The sequence below is a fragment of the Labrus mixtus genome, chromosome 17 (genome assembly GCF_963584025.1).
Source record: "Labrus mixtus chromosome 17, fLabMix1.1, whole genome shotgun sequence".
In the NCBI taxonomy this organism is placed as follows: Eukaryota; Metazoa; Chordata; class Actinopteri; order Labriformes; family Labridae; genus Labrus; species Labrus mixtus.
In genome coordinates, this window is record NC_083628.1 from 19,803,843 (window position 1) to 19,827,353 (window position 23,511).

Below are 23,511 nucleotides of genomic sequence, written 5' to 3' on the forward strand. Positions count from 1 at the left end.
TCTTAGGCTTACTCAAATCAAAACGGGTGAGTTGTAAAATATTCAACCCCTCCCTACATCTGTACAAAGAAAGAACTAAGCTGTTGATACCAAATTACTTTTTCATCAAGGCTGTGAATATGTTTATTCCTGCTATAAAAACAGGCATTGGACCAAATGGGATTTGAAGCTAGCCTCAAGTGGACACCAGAGGAACTGCAGTCTATTGCACTTCTGCATTGGCTTCATTCTTCTACAGCGGTTGCCATTTGATGGTAATGTACTTTTCCTCGGTCTAGGGAGGTTTAAAGTACTCGCTGGAGTAGAGGAGGTGTAGCTGTGTTGACCTGATATTAATAGCAGCCTGTTGGGATTGTTGTAGTACTTATAGTTGAGGTGGAGTGTGTTGGCGGTATTGTCCTCCTTCATGGAGAATGGTTCCCCGCTTTGTCCCTCTGTGGGAGTTGCTCCAGCATGAATTTAACTTCTGTATCGTTTCCATGGAGACCTCACATCCAACTGTGTGCTGTCAAAGTGGCTAATTAGTTAATGAAGCGCGCGGTGACGCCTGACCAGAGACGGAGACAGCGAGAGAGCGAGAGAGAGAGAGGGGGAGAGAGAGTATGGTGGAATTTGGCCGACACACACATTTATTCAATTTGGCCCTGTCTCCCTCTCTCCCTTCACCCTCCTTCCCTCCCATCCCCCCCCTCCCTCTCAGTAATCAGTTCTGCTGTAATCAATTAGCAGGATGAGGAGCAGCAGAGGGAACAGGTGCAGCTAAATGTTAATGAATTCCTCTGTGGCCGTCGTCACAGTAACACCGGCTGAATATTTAAACTGCTTGTTGGCCCGATGACTTACACAGCAGCTGACGGAGGCGTACACACACCATCACTCTGACTCTGTGTGTGTGTGTGTGTGTCTGTGTGTGCTAATGTGACACCAGCAACAGATGTGTGACAGTGTGTGATACAATCTGTGCGCGTGTAGGTGGCTGCCTGTGCAGAGCTGTGCCTGTTTGGTGTTGCATGATAATTCACTTCAATTTGTGCTCTTATTTAACACTGATACAGAAAATACTGGTTTCTGATTGGCTGCCAGGTGTCTTTTTTTCACACCTTCTTTTGGGACACACACATTTAACTGCACTATTTTGAATCAGTGCTCAAAGTAGATTAAGCTGACTGCAAAAGAAACATGCAAGGTGCTAACCACCTAAACCATGTGCTCGTTCATCTTTTTCCTTGTTTGACTGTTCCACTTTCATAAAGAAAGGCTCGGCACTGTTGTTGTTAGTGAATCGTATTCAAACTATTTTCTACAGCGGATTAATTCACGAGTACTTCAGGCAGCAGCGTGGTGTGTGTAGACATGTCATAACAATGCATATGAGTGCAGTGGATTCAGAGAGAGAAGACTTTAAAAGTCAACCTGCATATTTTTCATGAAATAAATATCATTACATTCCTCTTTCACACCATCAGTATGCGTCCTTCAGGCCACTTAAAGGTCATAACATTTGAAACGTGTTTAACAGGCGTTTTAACAACATGATGTAGAGGATACTTACAGAGCTAGACCCCTTTGTTTGGATAAGATGGCTCTCTTTAAAGCCACCAGACTCCACTGAAGAAAACGGCAACTCTGACTCAGAGCACACAGGGTGTTTTGCTCGACCTCTCTCCTGATCCTTAGTTTCTGTTTGTGTATTTGTTCGGTCATTTAAATAGTTTCTCTAGGATCCAAAACTTGATTTCACACAATGACATAAAAAAAACAAACCCACTGAGACAGAGAAAGAGCAGCAACTCCTGTGTTCTGCAAAGTTAAATCACTGTTCTTATCCATGTAGTCTGGTGACGCTTAAGAAAAGTGATACAGCATCTTACATGGCTATTGTAGTAGACGAGAAAATCACTATACAAGCTCAAGTCCCTTTACTATTTAAAGGCTGAAGCAGTCTACTGCGGACACTTTCTGTACCTACAGATCATAAAAACATAAAAATAATAAAGTAGATCAGGCCCCGTTTTAAAAACCAAAGAATCACCATTTAACACCCGTGCTCACTCGCTTCTTCTAGTCATGTTCTCTGCTTTTTTTTGGCACACTGATGCATCTTTCTGTCCATCAGAGGAATGATGTGGAACCACATGTTGGAAAGGTTTATTACATTACCTGTTTGCATGCATCAGTGCACAAAGAGAGAGAGAGAGAGAGAGAGCAAACAAGAGAGAGAGGGATGCATCAGATCACTTTACATTTCTAATTCATTAATCTTCATTTATTAATTTACATAAAACACACACACACACACAGGGTCACTAAGTATTTCTGCAGAATGCTTGATGGCAGCTGCCTCACATAGTAGAGCACATTGGGGGCCGAGCAAACATCTGCTACGTGTGTGTGTGTGTGTGTTTGTCAGAGGTGGGTTGTTAACATGCAAATAAAGCAATTAAAATTCATGCAACATACACCCAATCAAACAAACACTCGCACACACAGATGCAAACTCATACAAGTATAGATAAAAATAAATGTGATGCACACACCGTCAGGGAAATTGAAACTCCTGCAGCATTTCACTAGAATGATTCGATGAAAAAACACAGCAACTCGTTATCTAACTCATCTGAACAGAAATAGAAAGTGGACAAAGAGCAGGTGAGCCTCTGCAGACTGTAGATTTATAGTCATGCTGTACACCAAAAATGAGACACAGTGAACGTTAAAGTGCTCTTATGAAAGTAGGCAGCTGTCGCTATGGGGATCGAAAACCCAGTTTAATGAAGGACACGGTTCCTCATTCAGCCTTCCTATGGTTACAGAGCAATGTTTCATATTGCCCTCATGTGGAAGGATGATTTGTGTAATTTCACTTATTCGTTTTCTTTGTTTTGTTTTTTCTCTTTCAGAGCATCAAGGTGTCATGGCAGCCGCCTCCACCCAGCTCCCAAAACGGCCTCATCACCGCCTACAAGATCAAGTACAGGAAGACCGGTCGCCGTGGAGACCAAGAGGCCATCGAACCCAACAACTTCTGGTACCTGTTCACAGGTGAGACTTTGCAGGTTGACTGTGATTTAGTCCTGCGGCGGGGGGGCAGGAGGTTTGTGTCAGCAGACCTGAGAGTGCGGGCGGGAGTGTACTGGTGAAGGATCTCAGACAGGTCGGGGGGGGGGGGGGGGGGGTCAGCTTGGTTGTGGAGCACTTTTTAGGTGAAAATGTTTGAAGCAGGTACACTGAGGATGGGGAGCCAGTTATGATGTGGTCACCTACTTGCCATACCTTTAAGCTAACTGCAAGTCGCAATGACTCATAAAACAAAACAATTTCATCCAAATCAATCAATAAATAAAATGATAAACAAGACAGTGACATATAATTGTACCTAAATAACCATGTTCCATTTAGGAGGCTCCTGAAGCTCTTGGTATGCTATTAAAAAAAAGAAAAATAGTGCAAAAATGAGGGACTATTTTCAGCGGCGGATTACAGTACATGATGTGCTCTGTGGAGGATCTGCTGGTAGAACATCAGCGGAGCTCTCAGGCACAGAGAAATCAGATTTGATGCACAGAGATTCTTGTACAGAGTACATTTACTGCTGGCATCAAATGCTTTCTTCCAAATAAGGTTGGTAAAATGTGAGTTAAGCAAACAATACAAAAGGACAGAAAGAAAGAAAGAAAAAATCTGCATTAAATTGAACCAGACTGTAATTTCATTTTCTGAGATTTAAGGAAAACACAGACGACTGTTTTCACCAAACATCACCGCAGGCTGACAGTCGTCTGACATGAACGTTCAAATAGAGAAAAACAGGATGCAAATCCCCACAATGTGTGTGTGTGTGTGTGTGTGTGTGTGTGTGTGAGTGTGTGTGTGTGTGTGTGTGTGTGTGTGTGTGTGTGTGTGTGTGTGTGTACATATAACACATTGGACTTCAGTCTGCTTCAGTCCGTTTGTTTTTATGCATGTATCTCTATGTGTCAGTGTTGGTTTTAGCATTTGCATGAGTTTGCATATGCATGTTTGTGTGTGTGTTTGTGTGTTTGTGTGTGTGTGTGTGCATTCAAACTGCCACCAGCTATTATTTCAATTTGGCGTTTGCAGGATTTGAAAGGAACTGATCTGTCTTTTCATTATTTTCCTCTGATGGTTATCTTCATCCGTCCGTCTGCGCAGGAATTCATTCCCTGGTGGCAGGTGTTTGTGTTTGTGTGTGAGTGTGTGTGTGTGAGTGTGTGTGTGTGTGTGTGTGTACGTGTGTGTGTGTGTGTGTGTATGTGTGTGTCCCTTCATACAGAGAGAGAGTAAGGAAGTGATTTTCATTAACTGGGATAAAACAGTGCAGAGCTTAAAGGACGACACATAAACCTTTATTAATACTTTAATTTGACTCTTCAGTTTAACTTCTCCGCAGACTCGGAGCTGTCAGAGGATATTGACACCTCCAGTGTGAGGAAAATTCAATCTGACGGTTTAAACTCGTCTATTTGCTCTCTAGCTCAATCATAGAACAAATCTCTGATTAATGAGTCATGAGTTCAAATGGAAAAACTTTCTGAGAGAATGTGGCTGCGTCAGGCACCAAGTTAGAAAAACAAAAATGATTATTAAAACTTACTCTGAGGGGCTTCTGAATGAATAAGCCAGGCCTCTGTGTAAAGCAAACAACACCATCAGAAACCTTGTGAAGTATCTATGCAGTCATTCTTATCGTCTGTGGATGTGTCACATTATGGCTGTGGCTCAGTGGTAGAATCGGCCGTCTTTCAACAGGCAGGTCTGGGGCTTTGATCCCCAGCTCCTGCAGTCTCATTTCAACGGGGGGGGGGGGTGCATTATGTGTGTGTAGACATGTCGAGATGATTGCAGTAAAAGCACAGTTGGTTATAATGGCTCTCTCTCTCTCTCTCTCGCTCTCAGGTCTAGAGAAGGGCAGTCAGTACAGTTTCCAGGTTTCAGCCATGACAGCAAATGGAACAGGTCCAGCCAGCGAGTGGTTCAACGCTGAGACGCCGGAGAACGACCTGGACGGTAAGAAGAGACACAAAGTGTGTGTGTGAGTGTGTCAAAATGTGTGTGTGAGAGAGAGATAGACTGAGAGATAGCAGTGATTTGTACAACAGCATGTAAATACCTCCTCTCTCCCAACACTCACATAAATATTTAACCAGTCGAGCGCTGAGATGGATAGATGGAGGGGAGATTCGCCTCGGGGGAGACATGAGGGAGGGGGGGGGGAGAAGGTCGGGAAGAGGAGGGGGAGGTGGAAGAGAGAGGAAGAAGAAAAAAAGGAAAAAGATATATATATCTGACGGGATAAAAATGTGTTGCTGCATTTTGAAATAAGCAGAGGATGATCAAAACAGACGACTTATAAGAGACATGGGGGAGACTTAAATAACTGAAATGAATGAAGAAATGTGAAAATAAGGGGCTGAATATTCTTCATACAGAATGAATCTTACTGATTTACGGTGCCATAGTCAAGAGAAACTGAAGACTGAAGGAGGTTTAATATTTAACAGTCTGACTCAGCCTGGGAAAAAAAAGCTGAATGCAGTTGTTGCTCAAAGACCGTCGTTTGGCCTTAGATTCAAGGCAACTTGACTTCTGCAAATTTGGGGAAATGTTGCCTACAGCATTACTCTAGTAAAAAAGGAAAGTGACTGACTGATGTTCTGCAACAGCCAAACGACTTAGATTTATAAAAAGGTGAAGCAAAAAGCTGAAACAACTGACTCAACGGCAAACGCAAACAAAAAGATGATGCATCATCGAACTTAAACATATTCAGACAACAACTGCACAGATGGTGAGACAAATACTGCAAATCTAAATTCAACAGTAGAGCTGCAGGCAGTGGAGTCTGAAAGAGAGGAAGGAGGAAAAGAAGGACGGCAGGATGAAGGAAGGAAGGATGGAGGGATGGAAGGAAGGCAGGATGAAGGAAGGAATGATGGATGACAAGATGAAGTACGGAAGCAAGAAGGAAAGGAAGGAAGAAAGGATGAAGGAAGGAAGGAAGGCAGGATGAAGGAAGGAAAGCAGGATGAAGGAAGGAAGGAATGAAGGAAGGAAGGAAAGCATGATGAAGTAAGGAAGGAAGGAAGAATGGAAGGAAGGCAGGATGAAGGAAAAAAGGAAGGAAGAAAGGACGGAAGGAAGGCAGGATGAAGGAAGGAAAGCAGCATGAAGGAAGGCAGGATGAGGGAAGGAAAGCAGCATGAAGGAAGGCAGGATGAAGGAAGGAAAGCAGCATGAAGGAAGGCAGGATGAAGGAAGGAAAGCAGGATTAAGGTAGGATGAAGGAAGGAAGGAGGGCAAGATGAAGTAAAGAAGGACGGAATGATGACAGGAAGGAAGGCAGGATGAAGGAAGGAAGGATGGCAGGAGGAAGGAAGGAGGATGGATGGAAGGAGGGCAGGATGGATGAAGGAAGGAACAAACATTCGGACACCTCTTTGATTTTGTCTCTTAATCATTTGGAGCAGTCTAATTAGAAAAGCTGACGTCAGACGGGAGCTCAGCTGACATCAGGCGGGAGCTCGGGAGGAGGATGTCCTGGTCAGCAGGAAGCTGCTGAGATAAAGAGCAAACACATCCATGCTAACTGTGTTTCCAGGCTGCAGCAGAGGGACACACAAATCTCATTTTAATGGATTATCACTCAATAAAGTGATATGAAGCGTCTCCCCCTGAGGACAGAGAGAACCCTAATCTGATCTAATCTGATGCTGCAGAATAACACACAAAGTGTCAGGGCTTATTAGGGCTTAATACACAGCTAATAGGGTTAGCATCTGTTAGCCCAATTGCTTTAAGTACCTGCTACTGCTGCTGCTAACAGGGTTAGCTTTAAACGGTCTGTGCTGGAGGTTAGGAATCAAACTACCTCCTGCCATCTTCTTTGTTGGTGTGACGTTTCATTATTTGTGTCTTTTACAGAGAGTCAGGTACCCGACCAGCCGAGCTCTCTGCACGTCAGGCCGCTGCCCAACAGCATCATCATGTCCTGGACTCCGCCCCTCAGCCCCAACATCCTAGTCCGAGGGTACATCATCGGCTACGGAGTGGGAAGTCCTTACGCCGAGACGGTCCGAGTAGACAGCAAGCAGAGATATTACTCCATCGAAAACCTCGGTAAGGATTTGCTCAGAGATTTTCGACCTCTAGTCTTCTGCTAAGCTAGGGTACAAAGTGCTAACTGAGTGCCAATAAAGAGGAAAACCATAGACAAGAACGATTTCCATTAACATGTAACAGGATTATTGTTAAACCTGAATTTATTATTTAATATTTTACTGGCCAACAGGTCTGCTGTGCTTGTACACTTCTGACCATTTTCAAACTAAGTGGTGATTACACATTTTTCTGACTCACTTTTTTATTTCACATGTTGGAAACACACTTGTCCACCCTTGTCACAAGCATTGTGCAGGATATTTATGGATGGTAAAATAGAGAATGGAGCTCACCACTTATTTGAATGTCACATAAGATAACGGTCATTCTGGCCAATTCATCTGCAATATGAAGCTATGAGTAAACCAAAGAGCGCTAACATTAGCATGCTAACACAACAATGCAGACCACAGGCAATTGCATTTAAAAGCAAAGGACAATTTTATCCGCCGTTTACGCTAAAAGCCTTCAAGTGAAAGCGAGTGGAGGGGGGTTGGAGGTGCTTACTTTGACCTTATAGCAAGTCATATGAAGATCATAATTCATGTTAAACCTATTAGCTATAGACGATGGTCATGTAGAATAATCCCTTAATAATGACTAATAAGCAGCTAGTATGCTACTTATTAGCATGCTAACAAGGAATTATTGTTGAATATTGTGACCTTAATTTAAAGTGTACCCATGAGATGTTCATGTATTTTATCAGCTTCTGGTGTCTCTAAAAGCAGAAGGTGACGTGATGTCAGCGACCTCTTGAGTCAAAGTTTTCGGCTTCAGGGAGCGACGGAGATGAGCAGAGGATTAATTGCACTGTTTTTCTCCACCAGAATCCAAAACATTTTCTCTTTTCACAAAAAGTAATTAATCAGTCGATGAATTCACGTCTCCAACATGCTTATCAAATCCAATATTTGATATTTTCATCCTCCATAACTGCAGCTGCGTCTGCTGCCAACGAAGTGTCAATATTGACGCTGCAGCGCTCCCCTGTTGCATTAATTCATTATGATGATGAAATCCCCCCCATTTAATTACAATCAATAATTTAAAGGGAATTTAATAAGAAAGCTGCTTGAGGTGGAAATCTAATTGTGAAAGGTTGAAAAGGAGAAAACATCCTCCCCAGCGTGCGAAACAAGCAATTTGCATGCCAAAGAAGACAATAACAAATTGCTTGATTTTTATTTTTTATAAATCCGCAGATGGAATTTCCCGTCTCAGGTCTCATAATGGAAGAGTAATGAAAAAATAAAATCCAGACGGTGTGTTGCATGCACACATGGGAGCGAGTGCACATATGTACATGGCATTTATAATTCATGGTGATCATTAATTCACATGCTGAAGCGTCTGGGGAGCAGAGCGAGCGTGTTTGTTTAACTGATATGAAGGTTTGACGCCGCATACGGAGAACATGCAGCATCATGGCATCAGAGCGCAGAGTGGCCGCAGGGTCACACCGCTGCATGAATATCTTTTAATATGATCATATTCAATTATATCCTTGTGCCTTTGTTTATTTATTTTGAATTGCTGGATATATCTCTGGTGTAGCGTGTAGCGGTATCGTAAAAAAAATGGATCAGTCAGAATCATTATTATTAAATGAAAAAAATATATATATTATTATTTTATTTTTTAAATATTTTTTATATATTTTTTTTTTGCTAATGTGTCCGAGTATAATGCATGAAGTGCCCCAACACTGATGAAGGCCTTGTGATGAAACGTGTCCATCTTAAACAGATAAAGGAAAGTTGAAGCACATTTAGTGCGCTGCCTTTTCAGTCTCTTTTTTAGTCTTGTTGCGGTCGTGCACTTGAAACTGTATTGACTGTCGAGCGTGCTCCTTTTTTTGCAGTTGTTTCAGTATAAAGTAAAAAAAACTGGGGCGCTGGTGGCGCACTGTACGGAGGAATAGTCCTCCAAGCGGGTGGCCCAGGTTCAAATCCAAAGCACTGTGTTGTGGTTAGTGCTCACGCCCCATGTGCAGAGGCTGTAGTCTTCAAAGAGGGCGGTCCGGGTTATAATCCGACCTGTGGCTTCGTTCTCACATGTCAATCCCCACTCGCTCTCTCCCTGACCCTATCCATTTTTTTATCTCTACAATAAGTCCAAAAATAAACCTTTAAAGAAAATGATCACCATGACAACAATCTAAGCTTCTGCAAAACTTTCGGCTGTCGTTCAAGAAGAAAACCGTGTATGATTATTATCTCAGCAGCTACCTCTTAGCATGGTAATGCTCTGTTTTGTACTTGATGATGAATGACTCGCGGTGCCTCCCTCTCTATAAATATATCTCTCTCTTTTTCCCTTCTCTCACAGAGCCGAGCTCGCACTACGTGATTTCCCTGAAGGCGTTCAATAACGCTGGAGAGGGAGTTCCTCTGTATGAGAGCGCCGTCACTCGATCTCTGACAGGTACAGTCACACACGTCTCACTGATTAGGATCATTGCAGTTACTTACAGTGTGGATGTGATCAAACACGATTAATGTAGCAGAGGTGTTGTATCAGTCCGGAGGGAATGTACGCTCATTTGGCCGCAGCGGTATTAATAACAGTGATGTAATTTAATTTCTAGTGTCAATGCTGGTTCTGTATTCTTTATTACAGTGTAGCACCAGCATGAAGAGCAGAAGGTCTTCTTCAGGTGATCATAGTTAAGAAGAGAAACAATAATCACCTGAAGAAGACCTCATGGTGGAAACGCTGTGATGGAATAAAAACTTTTTAGTGTGCAGGCTTCTCTTCTCTCAGCCTATTAAGTTGCAGATAAAATGTAATGCAGTCACAGAGTGCTAGCTGTGCCGCCCACCATCTTTGGGGCACTTGGTCATGATACTATCCTGGACCTCGTATTAGAGCATTTGTTCCCAGCCTGATGTCTGGGCCAAAGATCTCAGGCTAGGCACGAGGTCTGCTCTGAGGTTGTCGAAATTCAATATGAGATAAAATCACAATAACACACTCACTGGATAGTTTATACAAAAGAACAAGCGTGGCCCATTCTGTTTGGATTTGATCAAAAACCTTCTCACATCCTTTTCCAAAGACAGGAGGAGGAGAGCAATGTGTCCCTCAAAAACACTGTTTTGCAACTTGCACCCAAACATTGATTGGGTACAAAGACATTAATCAGGAAAACAGTTTGTCAAAATGGGCGGGACATCTTAAACAGGAAGTGGCTACAAGCCTGCAACCAATCATCATCATGACGTCAGCTCTGAATCAACAAATCGACAAACAGATAAACATCAGCTTCCTGGTTGAGCACATACATCAAAAAACGTCCGAAAGCCTAAAGAGGCAATAATTTTATCTCAGAGGACACAGAAGGTCCCAAAAAGTGAATAATGATCCCAACACTAAATCAGAAACATTCAAAATGGACAAGTAGACGTATATCATTTTTTTATCCTTAGTCACCAAAATGCACAGAATTGACAAACACTGACGTCATAAAGATGATTGGTTGCAGGCTTGAAGCCACTTCCTGTTTAAGATGTCCCGCCCATTTTGACAAACGGTTTGCCTGATGAAGGTCTAGTACCAAAACGATGCCAACAATATGTTTGCAAGTTAGAGACAGTGTGCGGTAGTTTACCTTTAAGGGATTTAATCAGTGAAAACTATTCAAATTCATTTTGACTTTGACACTAAAGCTGTTGTTTTTTTTCAAAGGCTGCATAAGCTTTTCTAAGATCCATGTAGAGGGCTCCAATGACAGAAAGATTGGGGACCTTTTTTTCTGCAGGAGAAAATGAACAGTGGAGTCCTGTTGTAATGTCTTTTCTCATGAATGTAGGAACCACTCAGAGAGGATAAAGATAAAACGTTCTGCTTTTGTCAGCTGCAGCGAGGGATTATCCCCTGAAGCCATCCGAGGGGTAGACACAGAAACCCTGTTAGAAATCACAGCAGGGATATCCTATATTTGATTTCTTCTGTCAATATTCAACAGATCCAATCAACGTCTTTAATATTTACAAGCTGTGGGAAATGCGTACGATGGAAACCTCTGGTTTGAACTTGTATTCTTAATTTTGGAGGAAATCATTTAAAGTGATACTCTGACGTTTCGAGCTCGATCTCAATGAAACAGCACGGTGTCCTGAAATATTCATCACTCCCAGCCTGACTCTGTGTGTTTGACATGAAGTAAACTGGTAGCTGTGTTTGCGCAGTAATTAGACGTTTCAGTAAACTTCTGGGGGGGGGGGGGGGGGGGGGAGGCTCTTCCTGCAGACTATGAGTCGTGGAAGTGAGATAAATGAAACGCATCCAACTCCCAGCCAAGTTTCATCTTATGAATTAAACAGCCAGCCCTCCACCGCTCACCCGGCTGCCTGCAGCTGGCATAAATCCTTTATTACTCAAATAAAAGTGCCACATTTCTGAGACTTTCACCCCCTCATGATGTGATGATACAGCACAGACCACTCAGCTCTCCTGCGGACTCTTAACCTTCATTACACATACATGTTTCATGGAGAAACTTTAATATATATATATATATTAACTCATGCTCTTTTGTCTTTGATTGTGATTCATTTTAATACAGTGACGAGGAAGAGAGGGGGTGAATGAGGTTCACTGAGGGAGGGGCAGAAGAGGCAGAGAGAGACATTTGATGGACTTTAATAAAAGCTCATGGAAGGAGGAGGGAGGCAGAGGAAGGAAAATAAATTAACAACAAGGAGAGAAAAGAGATGAGCGAGGAGACAAAGTGGGCATGATGATGGAGAGGAGAATATAAGAGGATGAGGGAGAGGGCGAGGCGAGGGATGTAGAGAGGAGGAAAGAATGAAAGTTTGGTGCCAAAGGACGGAGACACAGACAAAATACAACCTGCAGGGAAAACATCTGGATTGCTTAGATGTGTGTCCTAAGTTCTGAATGTGGAGGTATAAAGATTTGTAGACACATCTGGAAGTCTCCGGATACAGACATTAGGAGGAGTTTAAAAACATCCAGGGTCTGTAGGAATATGTAACATCTGGAGTTCTAGAAACGTGTCAGGATTTATTTCCGGCACTAATAAGGGCGTTTTCACACCTCTAGATCGTTTGCTCTGGTCTGAATCGTGGTTTGTTCAATTGCTGCAAGTTTGGTCTGTGTTCACACAGAGACATTTTACAAGAGGTCCAAAATGTGCGATGTGTCAGGAAAATGCTCTCTGATTGGTCGGCATATCTTGCAGGAAAAATCCCAGAACAGACGGTTTCTTCCTGCAGTTAGGTCGGGCGAGGTCGGATCATGTTCTCACTACAAACAAACCTCACCAGAGTTTTAAAAAAAGGGAGACAGCGATCCATCTTTTCAAGCAGCCTCGCCCCATTTGTTTGGTCCGCATCAGCTTTCACACAAGCCCAAATGGTCTTGAGTTTGTTTTAAGTGAACCAAACAGGTGAGACACATCCAGAGGTAAAGATTTGTAGACTAACGTGGAGATCTTTATACAAGAATTAGACACATTGCTCTATCCCCTGTCCTACCAGAATAAAGGAATAAAATCCAAAAATAAATTTAGAACAATGCCTCCCTTTTCTCTGATTCATAAAATTACTCATACATCCGAATCATCTTAAAATGATGACCTCATGCCTTCTGACAAGCGAACATCAGTGTCCAGTTTCTTTAGAAAAAGGCTGAAATATTTAGGAATCAAATTTAAACATTTAAACATGAAGAAGTTATGGACATATTTGGAAGCCTAAGCACTGCCATTACCAACAAAATGATTAAAAAAAAGAAGAAAAAAACACAGCCATTGAGAAGATTATAGGCGGCGTGCAGCTCTGCACAGAAGTGCAAATAGCTTAGCACCACATTACAGTGTGCATATTCTGCACTCCAGGGGATTGTAAAAGGCTTTCATACAGAACTATCGTCACCTGAGGGCTTTCAATGGGAGCATTAAACGGCATTAAACGGAGGCAGCATAATTATTAAATTATTCTGATTATTATTCTGATGCATAGCTGTAAATGCCAAGAGAAACAACATGAATGCTTGTTACAAAAAGGTTTCTATGCTATCATCATAGTAAAGAATTTTTTTTTACATCCTTGCACAAATAATACCAGGAAAAAACTTTGAACAGAATATCACATGGAAACAAATTTTATAATATGACCACAATCTGTCTGAGCGGTGTGAGTGCTGATTAGAGTCTAAAACTGAGTATTCATGAACATGCGACATCAGTGACACCGGGTACCCTGGGAAGTCTGATGTGGACAGATGTTTTAAAATAAAACATGTAAACACTCTACATGTAGATTGGACACCTGTAGTGTTACAGACGTTAATGACACACCTGGAGCTCTGCATAGATATCTGAAAATATGTGGAGTTGTGTAGTGAGAGACAGTTTCAGACTGACAGTCAGGAGTTGATAAGATGAGACCCTGAGGGCTGAAACAGAAACTAAACCTCTTCCTACTCTGACAAGGTCATCAAGAGTGACTCACACACACACACACTTTCTGTCTTGTCATGCTGGCTCGGGTCACTTTATTGCGGCAGGCTGCTGGAGAGTTTTTTTTTTACGAGAGCTTTAAAAACGCCTCGTTAACGGTCGGATCCTCGTTAATATACTGCCTCGTCCTCGCCTCGCCGCCCGCACAGCACAGCACAGAACTGATCCTCAACCAACCGCCACGCCGTCATTTAATCAACCAAGGGAGACAGAGAGAAGGAGAAGGAGGGAGAGAGGGGGGGAAAGGAAGAGCAATACCAAATGATGGAGCGAGAGAGTGAGAGCAAAAGGTAGAAGTGATGCAGAGAAAAGGTTATAGAAAGAGGAATAAAGGAAAAAGAGAGGAGAAGGAGATGTGTGATATAAGGGGGATTAAGGATGAAGGGATCAAGGGAATGAGGTAAGGGAGGACTGAGGAAAAGAGGGAGCAAGGCAGGATATGGTGAAAGTGAAAAAGAAAAACAGGGTGGAGCGGAAAATGTGGAAAGGAGGGCCAAAAAGTGAGCAGATGGAGGAGGAATGTCAGGCTGGAGAATAAGGGATTCATGCAGGAGAGGGAAAAAGGCGGAGGAGGAGGAGGTGTGTCCTCCATCCTCATCAGTATTCTGTCCTGACTTGAGCTTTATTGTGATGCTGGACCACCAGTTTAACCACGACACCGGCTGCTGCAGCTCGCCCTGCAGCTCCAAACACCTCTTTCATCAATCCCTCTCTCTCTCTCTCTCTCTATCTCCCTCTCTCTCTCTCTCTGTCTCCCTCTATCTATCTCTCCCTCTCTCTCTCTCTCTCCCTCTCTCTCTCTCTCTCTCACTCTCCTTCTCTCATCAGTCTCTCTGTCTGCTTCGTCCCCTGCAGCTGTACATCTCTCTTGAACAGCAGCACATTAGATGTCAGTGTTGATTCTCTCAGGTGTCTCGTTGAGACTGCAGACACAACACGGTGAGCAGGACAGATGCTGCTGTCACATGAACTCGTGCTGAATGTCGAGACCACGAGTGTTTTATGTTCAGGTGCAAAAATATCAAATCCGAGTCTAAAAATGAGAAAAACAAAAACATAGTAGCTTAATTTCTGTTAGTGAGTCAAATCATACCATAGCTTTTTCCTGAGGTTGACCCTGTTAAATGTTACAGTCAAATAATTCTGCTCGTTTTATTAGTTTTAGTCATCATTTAATTGATGGGAACTTGATCTTGTGGCTCCATTCCTGTCATTATAATCAGCGGATAGTTGACATTGAGGCTAAGGTGATTTGTCCCTTTTATACCCATAGATGTCTACATCCACTGACTGGATAGTTCTAGCCATAGACTGTATAAAACATGGACGTAGTCTCACTGACATCAACTACAGTATATTCCAAAGAGACATTTTCAAACCCATTGAAAGCCGACGAGGAGGTGGAGCTGAGGTGGGCCTTAAGCATCCTGGCAAAAAACGAATATACCTCCACCTGTCAGTCAGCTTAGCCCGCCCCATAATTATCAAAATTTTATGCATAAGTTTTAACCTTTATAAAATGAAAACGGATGTTATCAACATAGAAATGATCTGTCCAGACAACCATCTCTTCTGTACCAGGTTGTCATCATGCTTAGCAGTTTAATGTTAAGGCAGTCACTAAACCCCTCGGCTATTGTCTAACAATGGCTAAGCGAGAGCCAACTTTTGAAAACTTCCGTTTTAGCCATTGGTTTCCACCAAAGGAGTTCTGACCGAGACTGCCTCACATACTGTATGTGTTGCCTTTATTTACAGTCCAACTAGCAGTTTAAAAAAAAAAAGAATGAAGTTGGAGTGTCGAGACAATGTCGAACCTCAGATTGCAAGCTGCAGTTATTGAGATAAGTGGCTTTTCAAGCCTTTAATTAAAGAACAGCAGTGAAGAGGTTGGAAACATTGATGAGAGATTGGGGGATGCCATGTGGTGAATGGCTAAGGGTAAAAGTCTCATTTCTGGCCACCGCTTCAAGGGCTTTAGCCTCTATTCACAGGACACACAATTTAACCACTGAGCTAAGTCGGCGACCCCGTGCAGATGTCTCTTTCTAGTTAAGTTTGTCGTAGGGTGACCATTGATGGTAGCTGGGTCACTGCGTTCTTCATTACTGATTTCCTGCATTCAACCAAAGTGTTCTGAAATGCAAGTGGATGAAAAGTATTAGAATGAAAGAATGCTTCAGACAACCAAAAGTGTGTCCCAGATTCTGCATGTATTTGATTATCTGTTTATAGAGATTTCTGTAAGGGCCAGAAGGTCAGAATTCAAAACAGAACATGGCGTTTCCATGAGTGAGATCTAACTCCCATTTGTCCAGGATGAGAGAGGCTGTTAGGTCTATTATTTCATGTGCTGTGTATAATAAAATGTACTTAATGCAACACAAACACCTTTAATAGAGCTGCCCTTCCTTTTAGCGATTTAGTGAATCTGTGTTTATTTAAAACTGTCTCTGTCACTAACTGTGTTTCTGCTTCCAATAGGTCTGACTATCAGTAGATCAGAGAGCTCAGGGCTGGAATCAGCAGAGCAACTTTTATATTTTATTCTCTCTGTTGGCTCGATCCAGCTCTCTGTCAGTGTCTGTTTCATGTTCTGCTTCCTTCAAGTGCTCCTCCAGCTTTACATTTAATGATCCTGTGGGGTGAAAAGATGCTACGTGACAAAAGAACATAACCCATTCTACTGCTTGCTAATTTTATTCCCAAAAATAAAGACATTATTGTTTGTTTTAATGGTGTTGGTTTGGTTCCAACCAACATGCTCCAATCGACTGTATTTCTGGAAGCACCTGAAGGCAGCATCTACTTTCTGATTGGCTGGAGACACAGATCCACACAGATGGGTTTCATTTGTACAAATATACAGAAGCCAACATTGTGTGAACAGATATAAAGCCTGGATAACAATACAGTGCCAGATGGCAAGCTTGTATCTCAAACTCTCATGCGAATTCGATGTAAAAGGCGACTTCACATGCGATGAATTCTCAATCCATCTGCAAGTGATAAATAATTGAGATCTGCAATGTGAAGCATGTTATCGTTGTTTGCACATAAAGGAATGCATTATTCATGAGGTGCATTTACATACGATGCTATCAGAGATTGCTCTTCAAATGTTGGTTTATATTTGTAAGAACTATTTTCATGGGCCATTAAGGCAAAAGCACCAATCTGAAGTCTTATTTTCATAGCTGTGTAGCCCTCATTTTCAGCTATAATGATACAATTCTACTTACCAAAGTAGTTGCAGAGATTTGCATGCCTTGACATCAATTGCTCGTACATATGGGATAACAAGTACTGGCAGGTATACAATACTCAGCTCTTAGCAGCTGCTGTACACGTGGGCTGCTAACATGCTATTTTCTGTCCTGCTTTCATGTGCTGCATGAACAAGAGTGTCCAACTTAATCATACAATGGATATAAGCAACTTAAACCACTGCAGTTGGAGAAAACTCAAAGAAGAGTAGAGAATATTGATGGATATTGGAAATGTTTAAACCCTAAAAGGTCTGGACTTGCAGGTGTTGTCTTCCAGCTTTTAGTTTAAGCCCTACTCTGTGGATCTGAGCCTCTACGTTCTGTTAACAATGACTTTCTTCTTATCGTTTGCCTTTGTTCTTCTCTTTTCTCTCCTGTTTTTCACTTCCAAATCCATCCACTCTCTCTTCCAATCTAACCTCTCAAATCGCATAACCGCATGCTGCATGTCACTCCTGAACTCGCACGTCACCTTATGTATTTGTCCTGTTCTTATTTTCGTACTTGGTAACCACATAACAAACTTATTTTTCTGAATAAATGCTTGTGCCACTCTTCCTCGTATACAAATCTTCATTACAACACATTCTTCAATACACCCATGATTTCATTAATTATCCCAAAACGCCATGGTTACCATCAATGCCCCCCTCAGACCCCATTGACCCCTCTGAGGATGACCTCTTCCACCTCTTTGATAAATACCCCACTCCCATGCCAGACACCAGCACTCCCATGATCCCACCGGTAGGGGTCCAAGCAGTGGCTCTGTCCTCCGACTCGGTACGCGTCTCCTGGGCCGACAACTCCATGACCAAGAACCAGAAGGCGTCTGAGGTCCGGTACTACTCCGTCAAGTGGAAGACCAGCTACTCCACCAGTGGAAAGTACAAGGTATGTGAGGTCCTTTTACCATTATAAGTTCAATTGGGCGTGATTTGGATACTAACAAGATGCAAGACACCAATCTGATTATCCTCGAAGGACCTGATATGCTCCCTGAGGCTGAAGATTAGAATTTTTATCAGACTTGTATTTAAGGCTAAATTTTGGAATAACCTGTCCTAACTTGGACATACTGGTCTTGACAGGGTACATGTACTAACTTGAAACTTACTCCTGTTGACTTCTTGCCTGAATTTGGATTTACCTGTTTGCTACCTCGTTAATGACCCACCTGCCTTGACTTGATGATTGACTTACCTACCATGATTTAGAAGTCTTCAAAAGCACTTCCTGCCTTAGTTGAGACTTTCCTGCATTGACTTGGTACTGCACTTGGAACGGACGTTACATGACTTGGTCTATGACTACAAACTAATTTGCCATGACTTTGGACTCACCTGCTTTGATTTGGTACTTTACTGATGGATATATACTACCCTGACTTAGTAAATGCTGTGCAACTTGCCTGCCTAACTTGATTATTAACTTCACCTGGTTCTGACATAAGAATTACATACCTTGTCTTACTTGTCTGACCTGCCACTTTAAATGAAACAACGTGTTTTGACTTGGTAACGTACTTACAACTTACTTGCCTGCCTTGAAACTTTCCTGGCTCTTACAAATTCATTTTTTGACTAATGAATTACCTTCCTTGACTTGGTACCTGACTTGGAACTTACCTGTCCTGACTTGGATAATGATGACTAACCAATCATAAATTGGTCATTCATTAATTGCCTATCGTTAATTTATTACACATTAAACTGTGGAGTCGACTTGGTAGATGTTCGCCTCGGCCTTGGGCTTTAACTGGGACTTTCCATATTTACTTTGGACTTCACTTCAGACTTATTGGACATGACTTGGGACTTCACTTGTTCCACCTCTGCTCTTTGACAAGCTCAATATTTAGAAGCAGACAGACGTGAATAATAATGTGTCCAATATTTAATACATAACTTTAAGCTTACATGTCTCATATTTCCCCCTTCCTTATAGTTAAAGTTCACTTTATTAATACTCCATAGTTACCACAGCAACCGCACGACTTGCTGTATGATTTGCAGCTGAGAAGGAATTAAAAGTTAGACTTGTCGACACTGTAGCTTCCTGAAATAAATTAAAGTTAGGGCCCTCTCCCTGCACCACGGTTACAGACAGCTCAGCAAAAAGACCAGATTAGGGGAAAACTACACGTCCTAATTACCCCCCCCCCCCCCCCCCCCCCCCCTTTAGTTTAAATCTTAAACTGATGAATAGATATGGCAAGAAAATTATCAGCTGACAGAAAGTCGTCAATTGTTTGACAGTCCAAAAAGAGCATTTCTGAAGTCCGACATAACCTGGAATCCTTTTTATTGTCTGAAAACAAAATAACACCCTTCACCAATCTTGTCATCTTCTACCGTTCACCCCCTGAGATGTAATTTTTCCACTCAAACTCTGAACTGCAAAGAAACTTTGACAATAATGTGAACTCAGCTTCAAAAACACTGGAAATAGTAAATCTATACAAGGGCAGACCGTCTGCTCACCTTGATGCAGCTCAGCTGGGAGAGTCTTTTCTTTCTTTTTTCTCCCTGTCAGATTCAGTAAAAGGATTTTTTTAGTGCTACAAGGACAAACGGAGGCCTGATCTTCAAGTGAAAAGAGAAAACAAAAGTTTTTGGAGCTACTGGGGTTTGCTAATTATCAGTGATGGTTTGAAGTCTTTGATAGATGTAATCTTCAAGTACAATAACAAGGGCAGAAAGATTTCTTGACAGACACGATATTGAAAGGCATAGTTGTTAATTCTGAGATACTTTTAATTTCATGATAAAGTTTTATTTTTTGTAAATCTTTACTTTATTTTCAGTCTGCAGACACCACAGCGCTGAGTCACACAGTCACCGGCCTCAAGCCAAACACCATGTACGAGTTTGCTGTCATGGTAACCAAAGGCCGCAAGTCCAGCACCTGGAGTATGACGGCACATGCCACAACGTATGAAGCAGGTAAGTCCCTCATAAACTCATAGGTCTAATTCAGTCCTTGTAATGTTTTGCACAACACATCTCCTCTCATGAAATCCTAACCTAAACGTTATGCTAACTTAAACCCAAAAGCAAAGTCTTAAAAGAAGCAGATCTTAAGTTGTTGATGGTTTGTGGCATGTTCTGAATACTCAGAGGATTCTTCCATTGATTTACGATACGAGGTATGTGATACAATATGAGGTACCATTTCGTAAAGTTCTTAAGTATCTGGGCTGCAATGAGGGTTCATCTACAAAACCAATCTCCACTAACAGGGTTCATACCACTCCCCAGTCCAAATCTGCTCAAGGTTGCTTTGCTTGTCCCTCCCTTAACTCAGATTTCATCCCACCCCATTCAAACACATTTTTTGTCACAAAGCAATCTTACTGTATTCACAAAAAAGCAAGAGCACTGGAGAGTCATCTGGTTCCTTCCCCGAGTATTTTCTTTTTGGATTGGAAATGCTTTGAAGCCATGACTTCAGCAGTACCCAAGTGAAACAGCAGCCAGAGCGTAGGCAGCACTCCAACCTTTGAAAAATTCTGCTCTTTCTACTGTGCTCACTGGCTCTAAAAAGTGTGCATTCCATATACAGTATATATATTTATATGCAGGCAGACACAAACATGCCCATCTTGGTGAATTAATGATTAACCACAGTTTAGCACAAAAAACAAAAAGTTATATCGGCAAAGAAAGCTGCAGCATCAAACAATAGATTTTTACGTATAATGGCCACTTAAACTCTGCATGAATTCAGTTTGACACAGGCTGATACCAGGCTGAGACCCTGATGGGAATGCATAAAACGGCTGATGTCAGTTAGCTTCTCTCCATTAAGACTGACTTCTAATGAGTTCTGGTAAATCTATAATTATTTTTTTTATTCAACTTCTTTTACCACTGATATGGGGAGAATTGACAGTTATTCTCTGGAGGCTTTATTGAAAGTGATTTTGACACACTAAAAGTAAGGGGGTTGTTTGGGAAACCTTTGTTCACCGAGGCAAAGCAGACTCCAAATATTTTCATTTTCTTTATGCTCCCTGAACAGCGATTACTTTTAATAAGGGCTGTTACAATGCACCGAAGTCGTGATTTGGTTCAGCGAGGTTTAATGGAGAAACTAAACTCTCCCCTGCTACAACACAACAACCGTCTGCCACAATGAAACCCAACCACACACTCAAATCAAAATGTCAAGGTATCCCTTTCAGGATGTTTACAATCATGTTTGTCGGATTTGTCAACCAATTAAGCGTGAACAGCATTACCCCCGCCAACTCCCCGAGGCCCACTGGAATACATTGACATTCAGAGAGAGCAGACGGACTGAGCCCACTCAGTCCCCGCAGTGATCAACAGGCTCTGGACACACAAACACTGACCACAGTTTCAGAACAAAGCACAAAAATAAGCTTTTACTGGAGCTCATAATAACTCTGCCTTACTGCTCGAAATAATAACCCAGGGAGTCTAAAAGACCCCAGCTGAGAGTCATTATTTCATGTTTGTTTGTAGTACATCCTAAACAGAGGCAGTCTCATATATTCTGGGTCTATTAAACACTTACAAAATCTTTCAACATCTTCTGAACAGATTGATCGTCTTTTCTGTGTATATTTGGACTCGTCAGGGAATGAACACTTTTGAATCTGGTGACCACATAGTCTTTGAAAGAAAGAACCTATAACTGTGTATATGTAGTACGAATATAATGAAGTCTTCTTTAAAATTGATCTTGTAGTGCTATGGTTTCTTCTGAAACTAGACTGCAATAAAGTCTTCATTATTAAAGGCCAAACTGCTCAATTGATTTCTTTGAGACAGAAACCCTTCGTGTTTTGTACTACCGTGCACTCACCAGAGGAGGTGCCTTCCCAAGTTAATACTTTTCAATGATACAAAAAGTAAATCTGATAATAGTAGGTCAAAAACAAAAGAAAAGGGTCATGGTGTAGGTTAGAAGTAACACACAGTATATTTCATTTTCAATGTGTGACATATTCAGTGCAGCACTAGTCATAAAAGTGCAGATATTAAATAATTAATTTCTAGTTAAAAGGATAATGGCCCCAGAACGCTTCCCTGGGGGACCCCACACACAATGGGCTTAGCACCAAATGTACCCATTAACATTGACCTTTAAATATGCCTGTGAGATGAGCGTGTTTTTCTTTCTTTCTTTCTTTCTTTCTTTCTTTCTTTCATTCTTTCTTTCTTTCTTTCTTTCTTGGGATTGGGATGAATGCTGTTCTATGAAAAGGATTGTGCACCTCTTTCAGATCTGTTGCGGTGAATTTGAACTTAATGAAGCCAAACATAAGGGAGAATCCAAAGAATGTATAGTCATGTGAAATATGTGTATTTAATTTTGAATGGTACGAGATTTTCTCAGCTAATCCTACCGGAGGCTGCTTCTCTGTAACCTATGACTCTTAATTTAAAACGTTAAATTAGGGATATCATGTAATGCCTGTCAACGCTGAACCCAGGTGCCCTCCTCCAACCTTTCAAATCAGTCAGAATACTTGAACAGCCCTGAACTTGTGTTACAGGCTTTTAATCAGAGCTAAGAATAATTCTCGAGTGTTCATTTTTTCACCGTTTTAGAAAAGGTTGACACCTTATTTAAGATGCAGATCATCCTGAGTAGATGACCCCTAAGTGGCATTAATTATAGACTGAAAATTATATTGTAATTATAGTCGCTTCACAAGCTGGAACTGCAACTTTCTCCAACATATACGTGTGCAGTGTATCTTTCCTTATGTCTCTCTCTGTGTTAATGATGAATTCAGGTTGTTACTGTCACTTACAGCCTCAGCTGGAACTTGTAATTTCCTCCAGGGCATAACGTCAGGTTTAACAAGTAGTTTCATTAGTCGTTGCTGGTGTGCAAGCTTCGAGGCCTGTACTGGTGTGAAGCTTAGAAATCATGTATTTAATCACATTTGTTACTCGGGAAGCACGCAGATATCACACACTAAAGCTCCACTAGCCAGCCACTTAGTTTCCATGGTGACATCTGAAGAGAAAAAAGCCTGAGTGCTGGTTGTGAGGCCGAGTGCTTGACATTTTCACAACAGGAGCGATACAACAGGGCAATTTAGGAAAATGGTTGTAATTACATTCTGCACAATTTTGCAAAGTCCAAACAGAGCAGACTGCTGAAATGCACTAAAACTGGAGTGTATTTAGATTATTGTCAGTTCAGGAATTTCAGGTGGAGAACTACCACACAGTACAAGTGCAGCTCTATTTTTAGCACCAGCAAAGGCATGAGGGCTTTAGTGCCCAAGAAGAAAACTCTGCCAAAAGAATCCAGACTCTGGAAGGAGAGAGACACTTGAGATTGACTGAGAAAGAACACCATGCACTCTATAACACCTGGGGAGATAACTACATAAAAACCAATTCATGCTATTCACAGCCCAAGAGTATATTACCTAGAGATAATTTATATACCTTCAAATAAAACATTATACAGCAGTAGGTACTCTTTCTTATTGTGACAAACAGCAGACTGTTCTCAATCACCGATCATATTAGTATCTACGTATTTACGCTAATGCACGATAAATCTTCAGAAGTCCACTGAATT

The 23,511-nt window shown here is 41.7% G+C and overlaps 1 protein-coding gene across 1 annotated transcript in view; it reads left to right on the forward strand.

Annotated features, from left to right (window-relative positions):
• dcc (DCC netrin 1 receptor) overlaps positions 1-23,511 on the forward strand; it is a 240,628-nt gene that overhangs the window by 164,532 nt on the left and 52,585 nt on the right. Inside the window, exons 13-18 of the mRNA XM_061060638.1 lie at positions 2,901-3,042; positions 4,918-5,028; positions 6,943-7,137; positions 9,511-9,606; positions 17,594-17,832; positions 19,745-19,883. Of these exons, the coding sequence (XP_060916621.1) occupies positions 2,901-3,042; positions 4,918-5,028; positions 6,943-7,137; positions 9,511-9,606; positions 17,594-17,832; positions 19,745-19,883 (922 nt within the window). The remainder of the gene's footprint in view (positions 1-2,900; positions 3,043-4,917; positions 5,029-6,942; positions 7,138-9,510; positions 9,607-17,593; positions 17,833-19,744; positions 19,884-23,511) is intronic.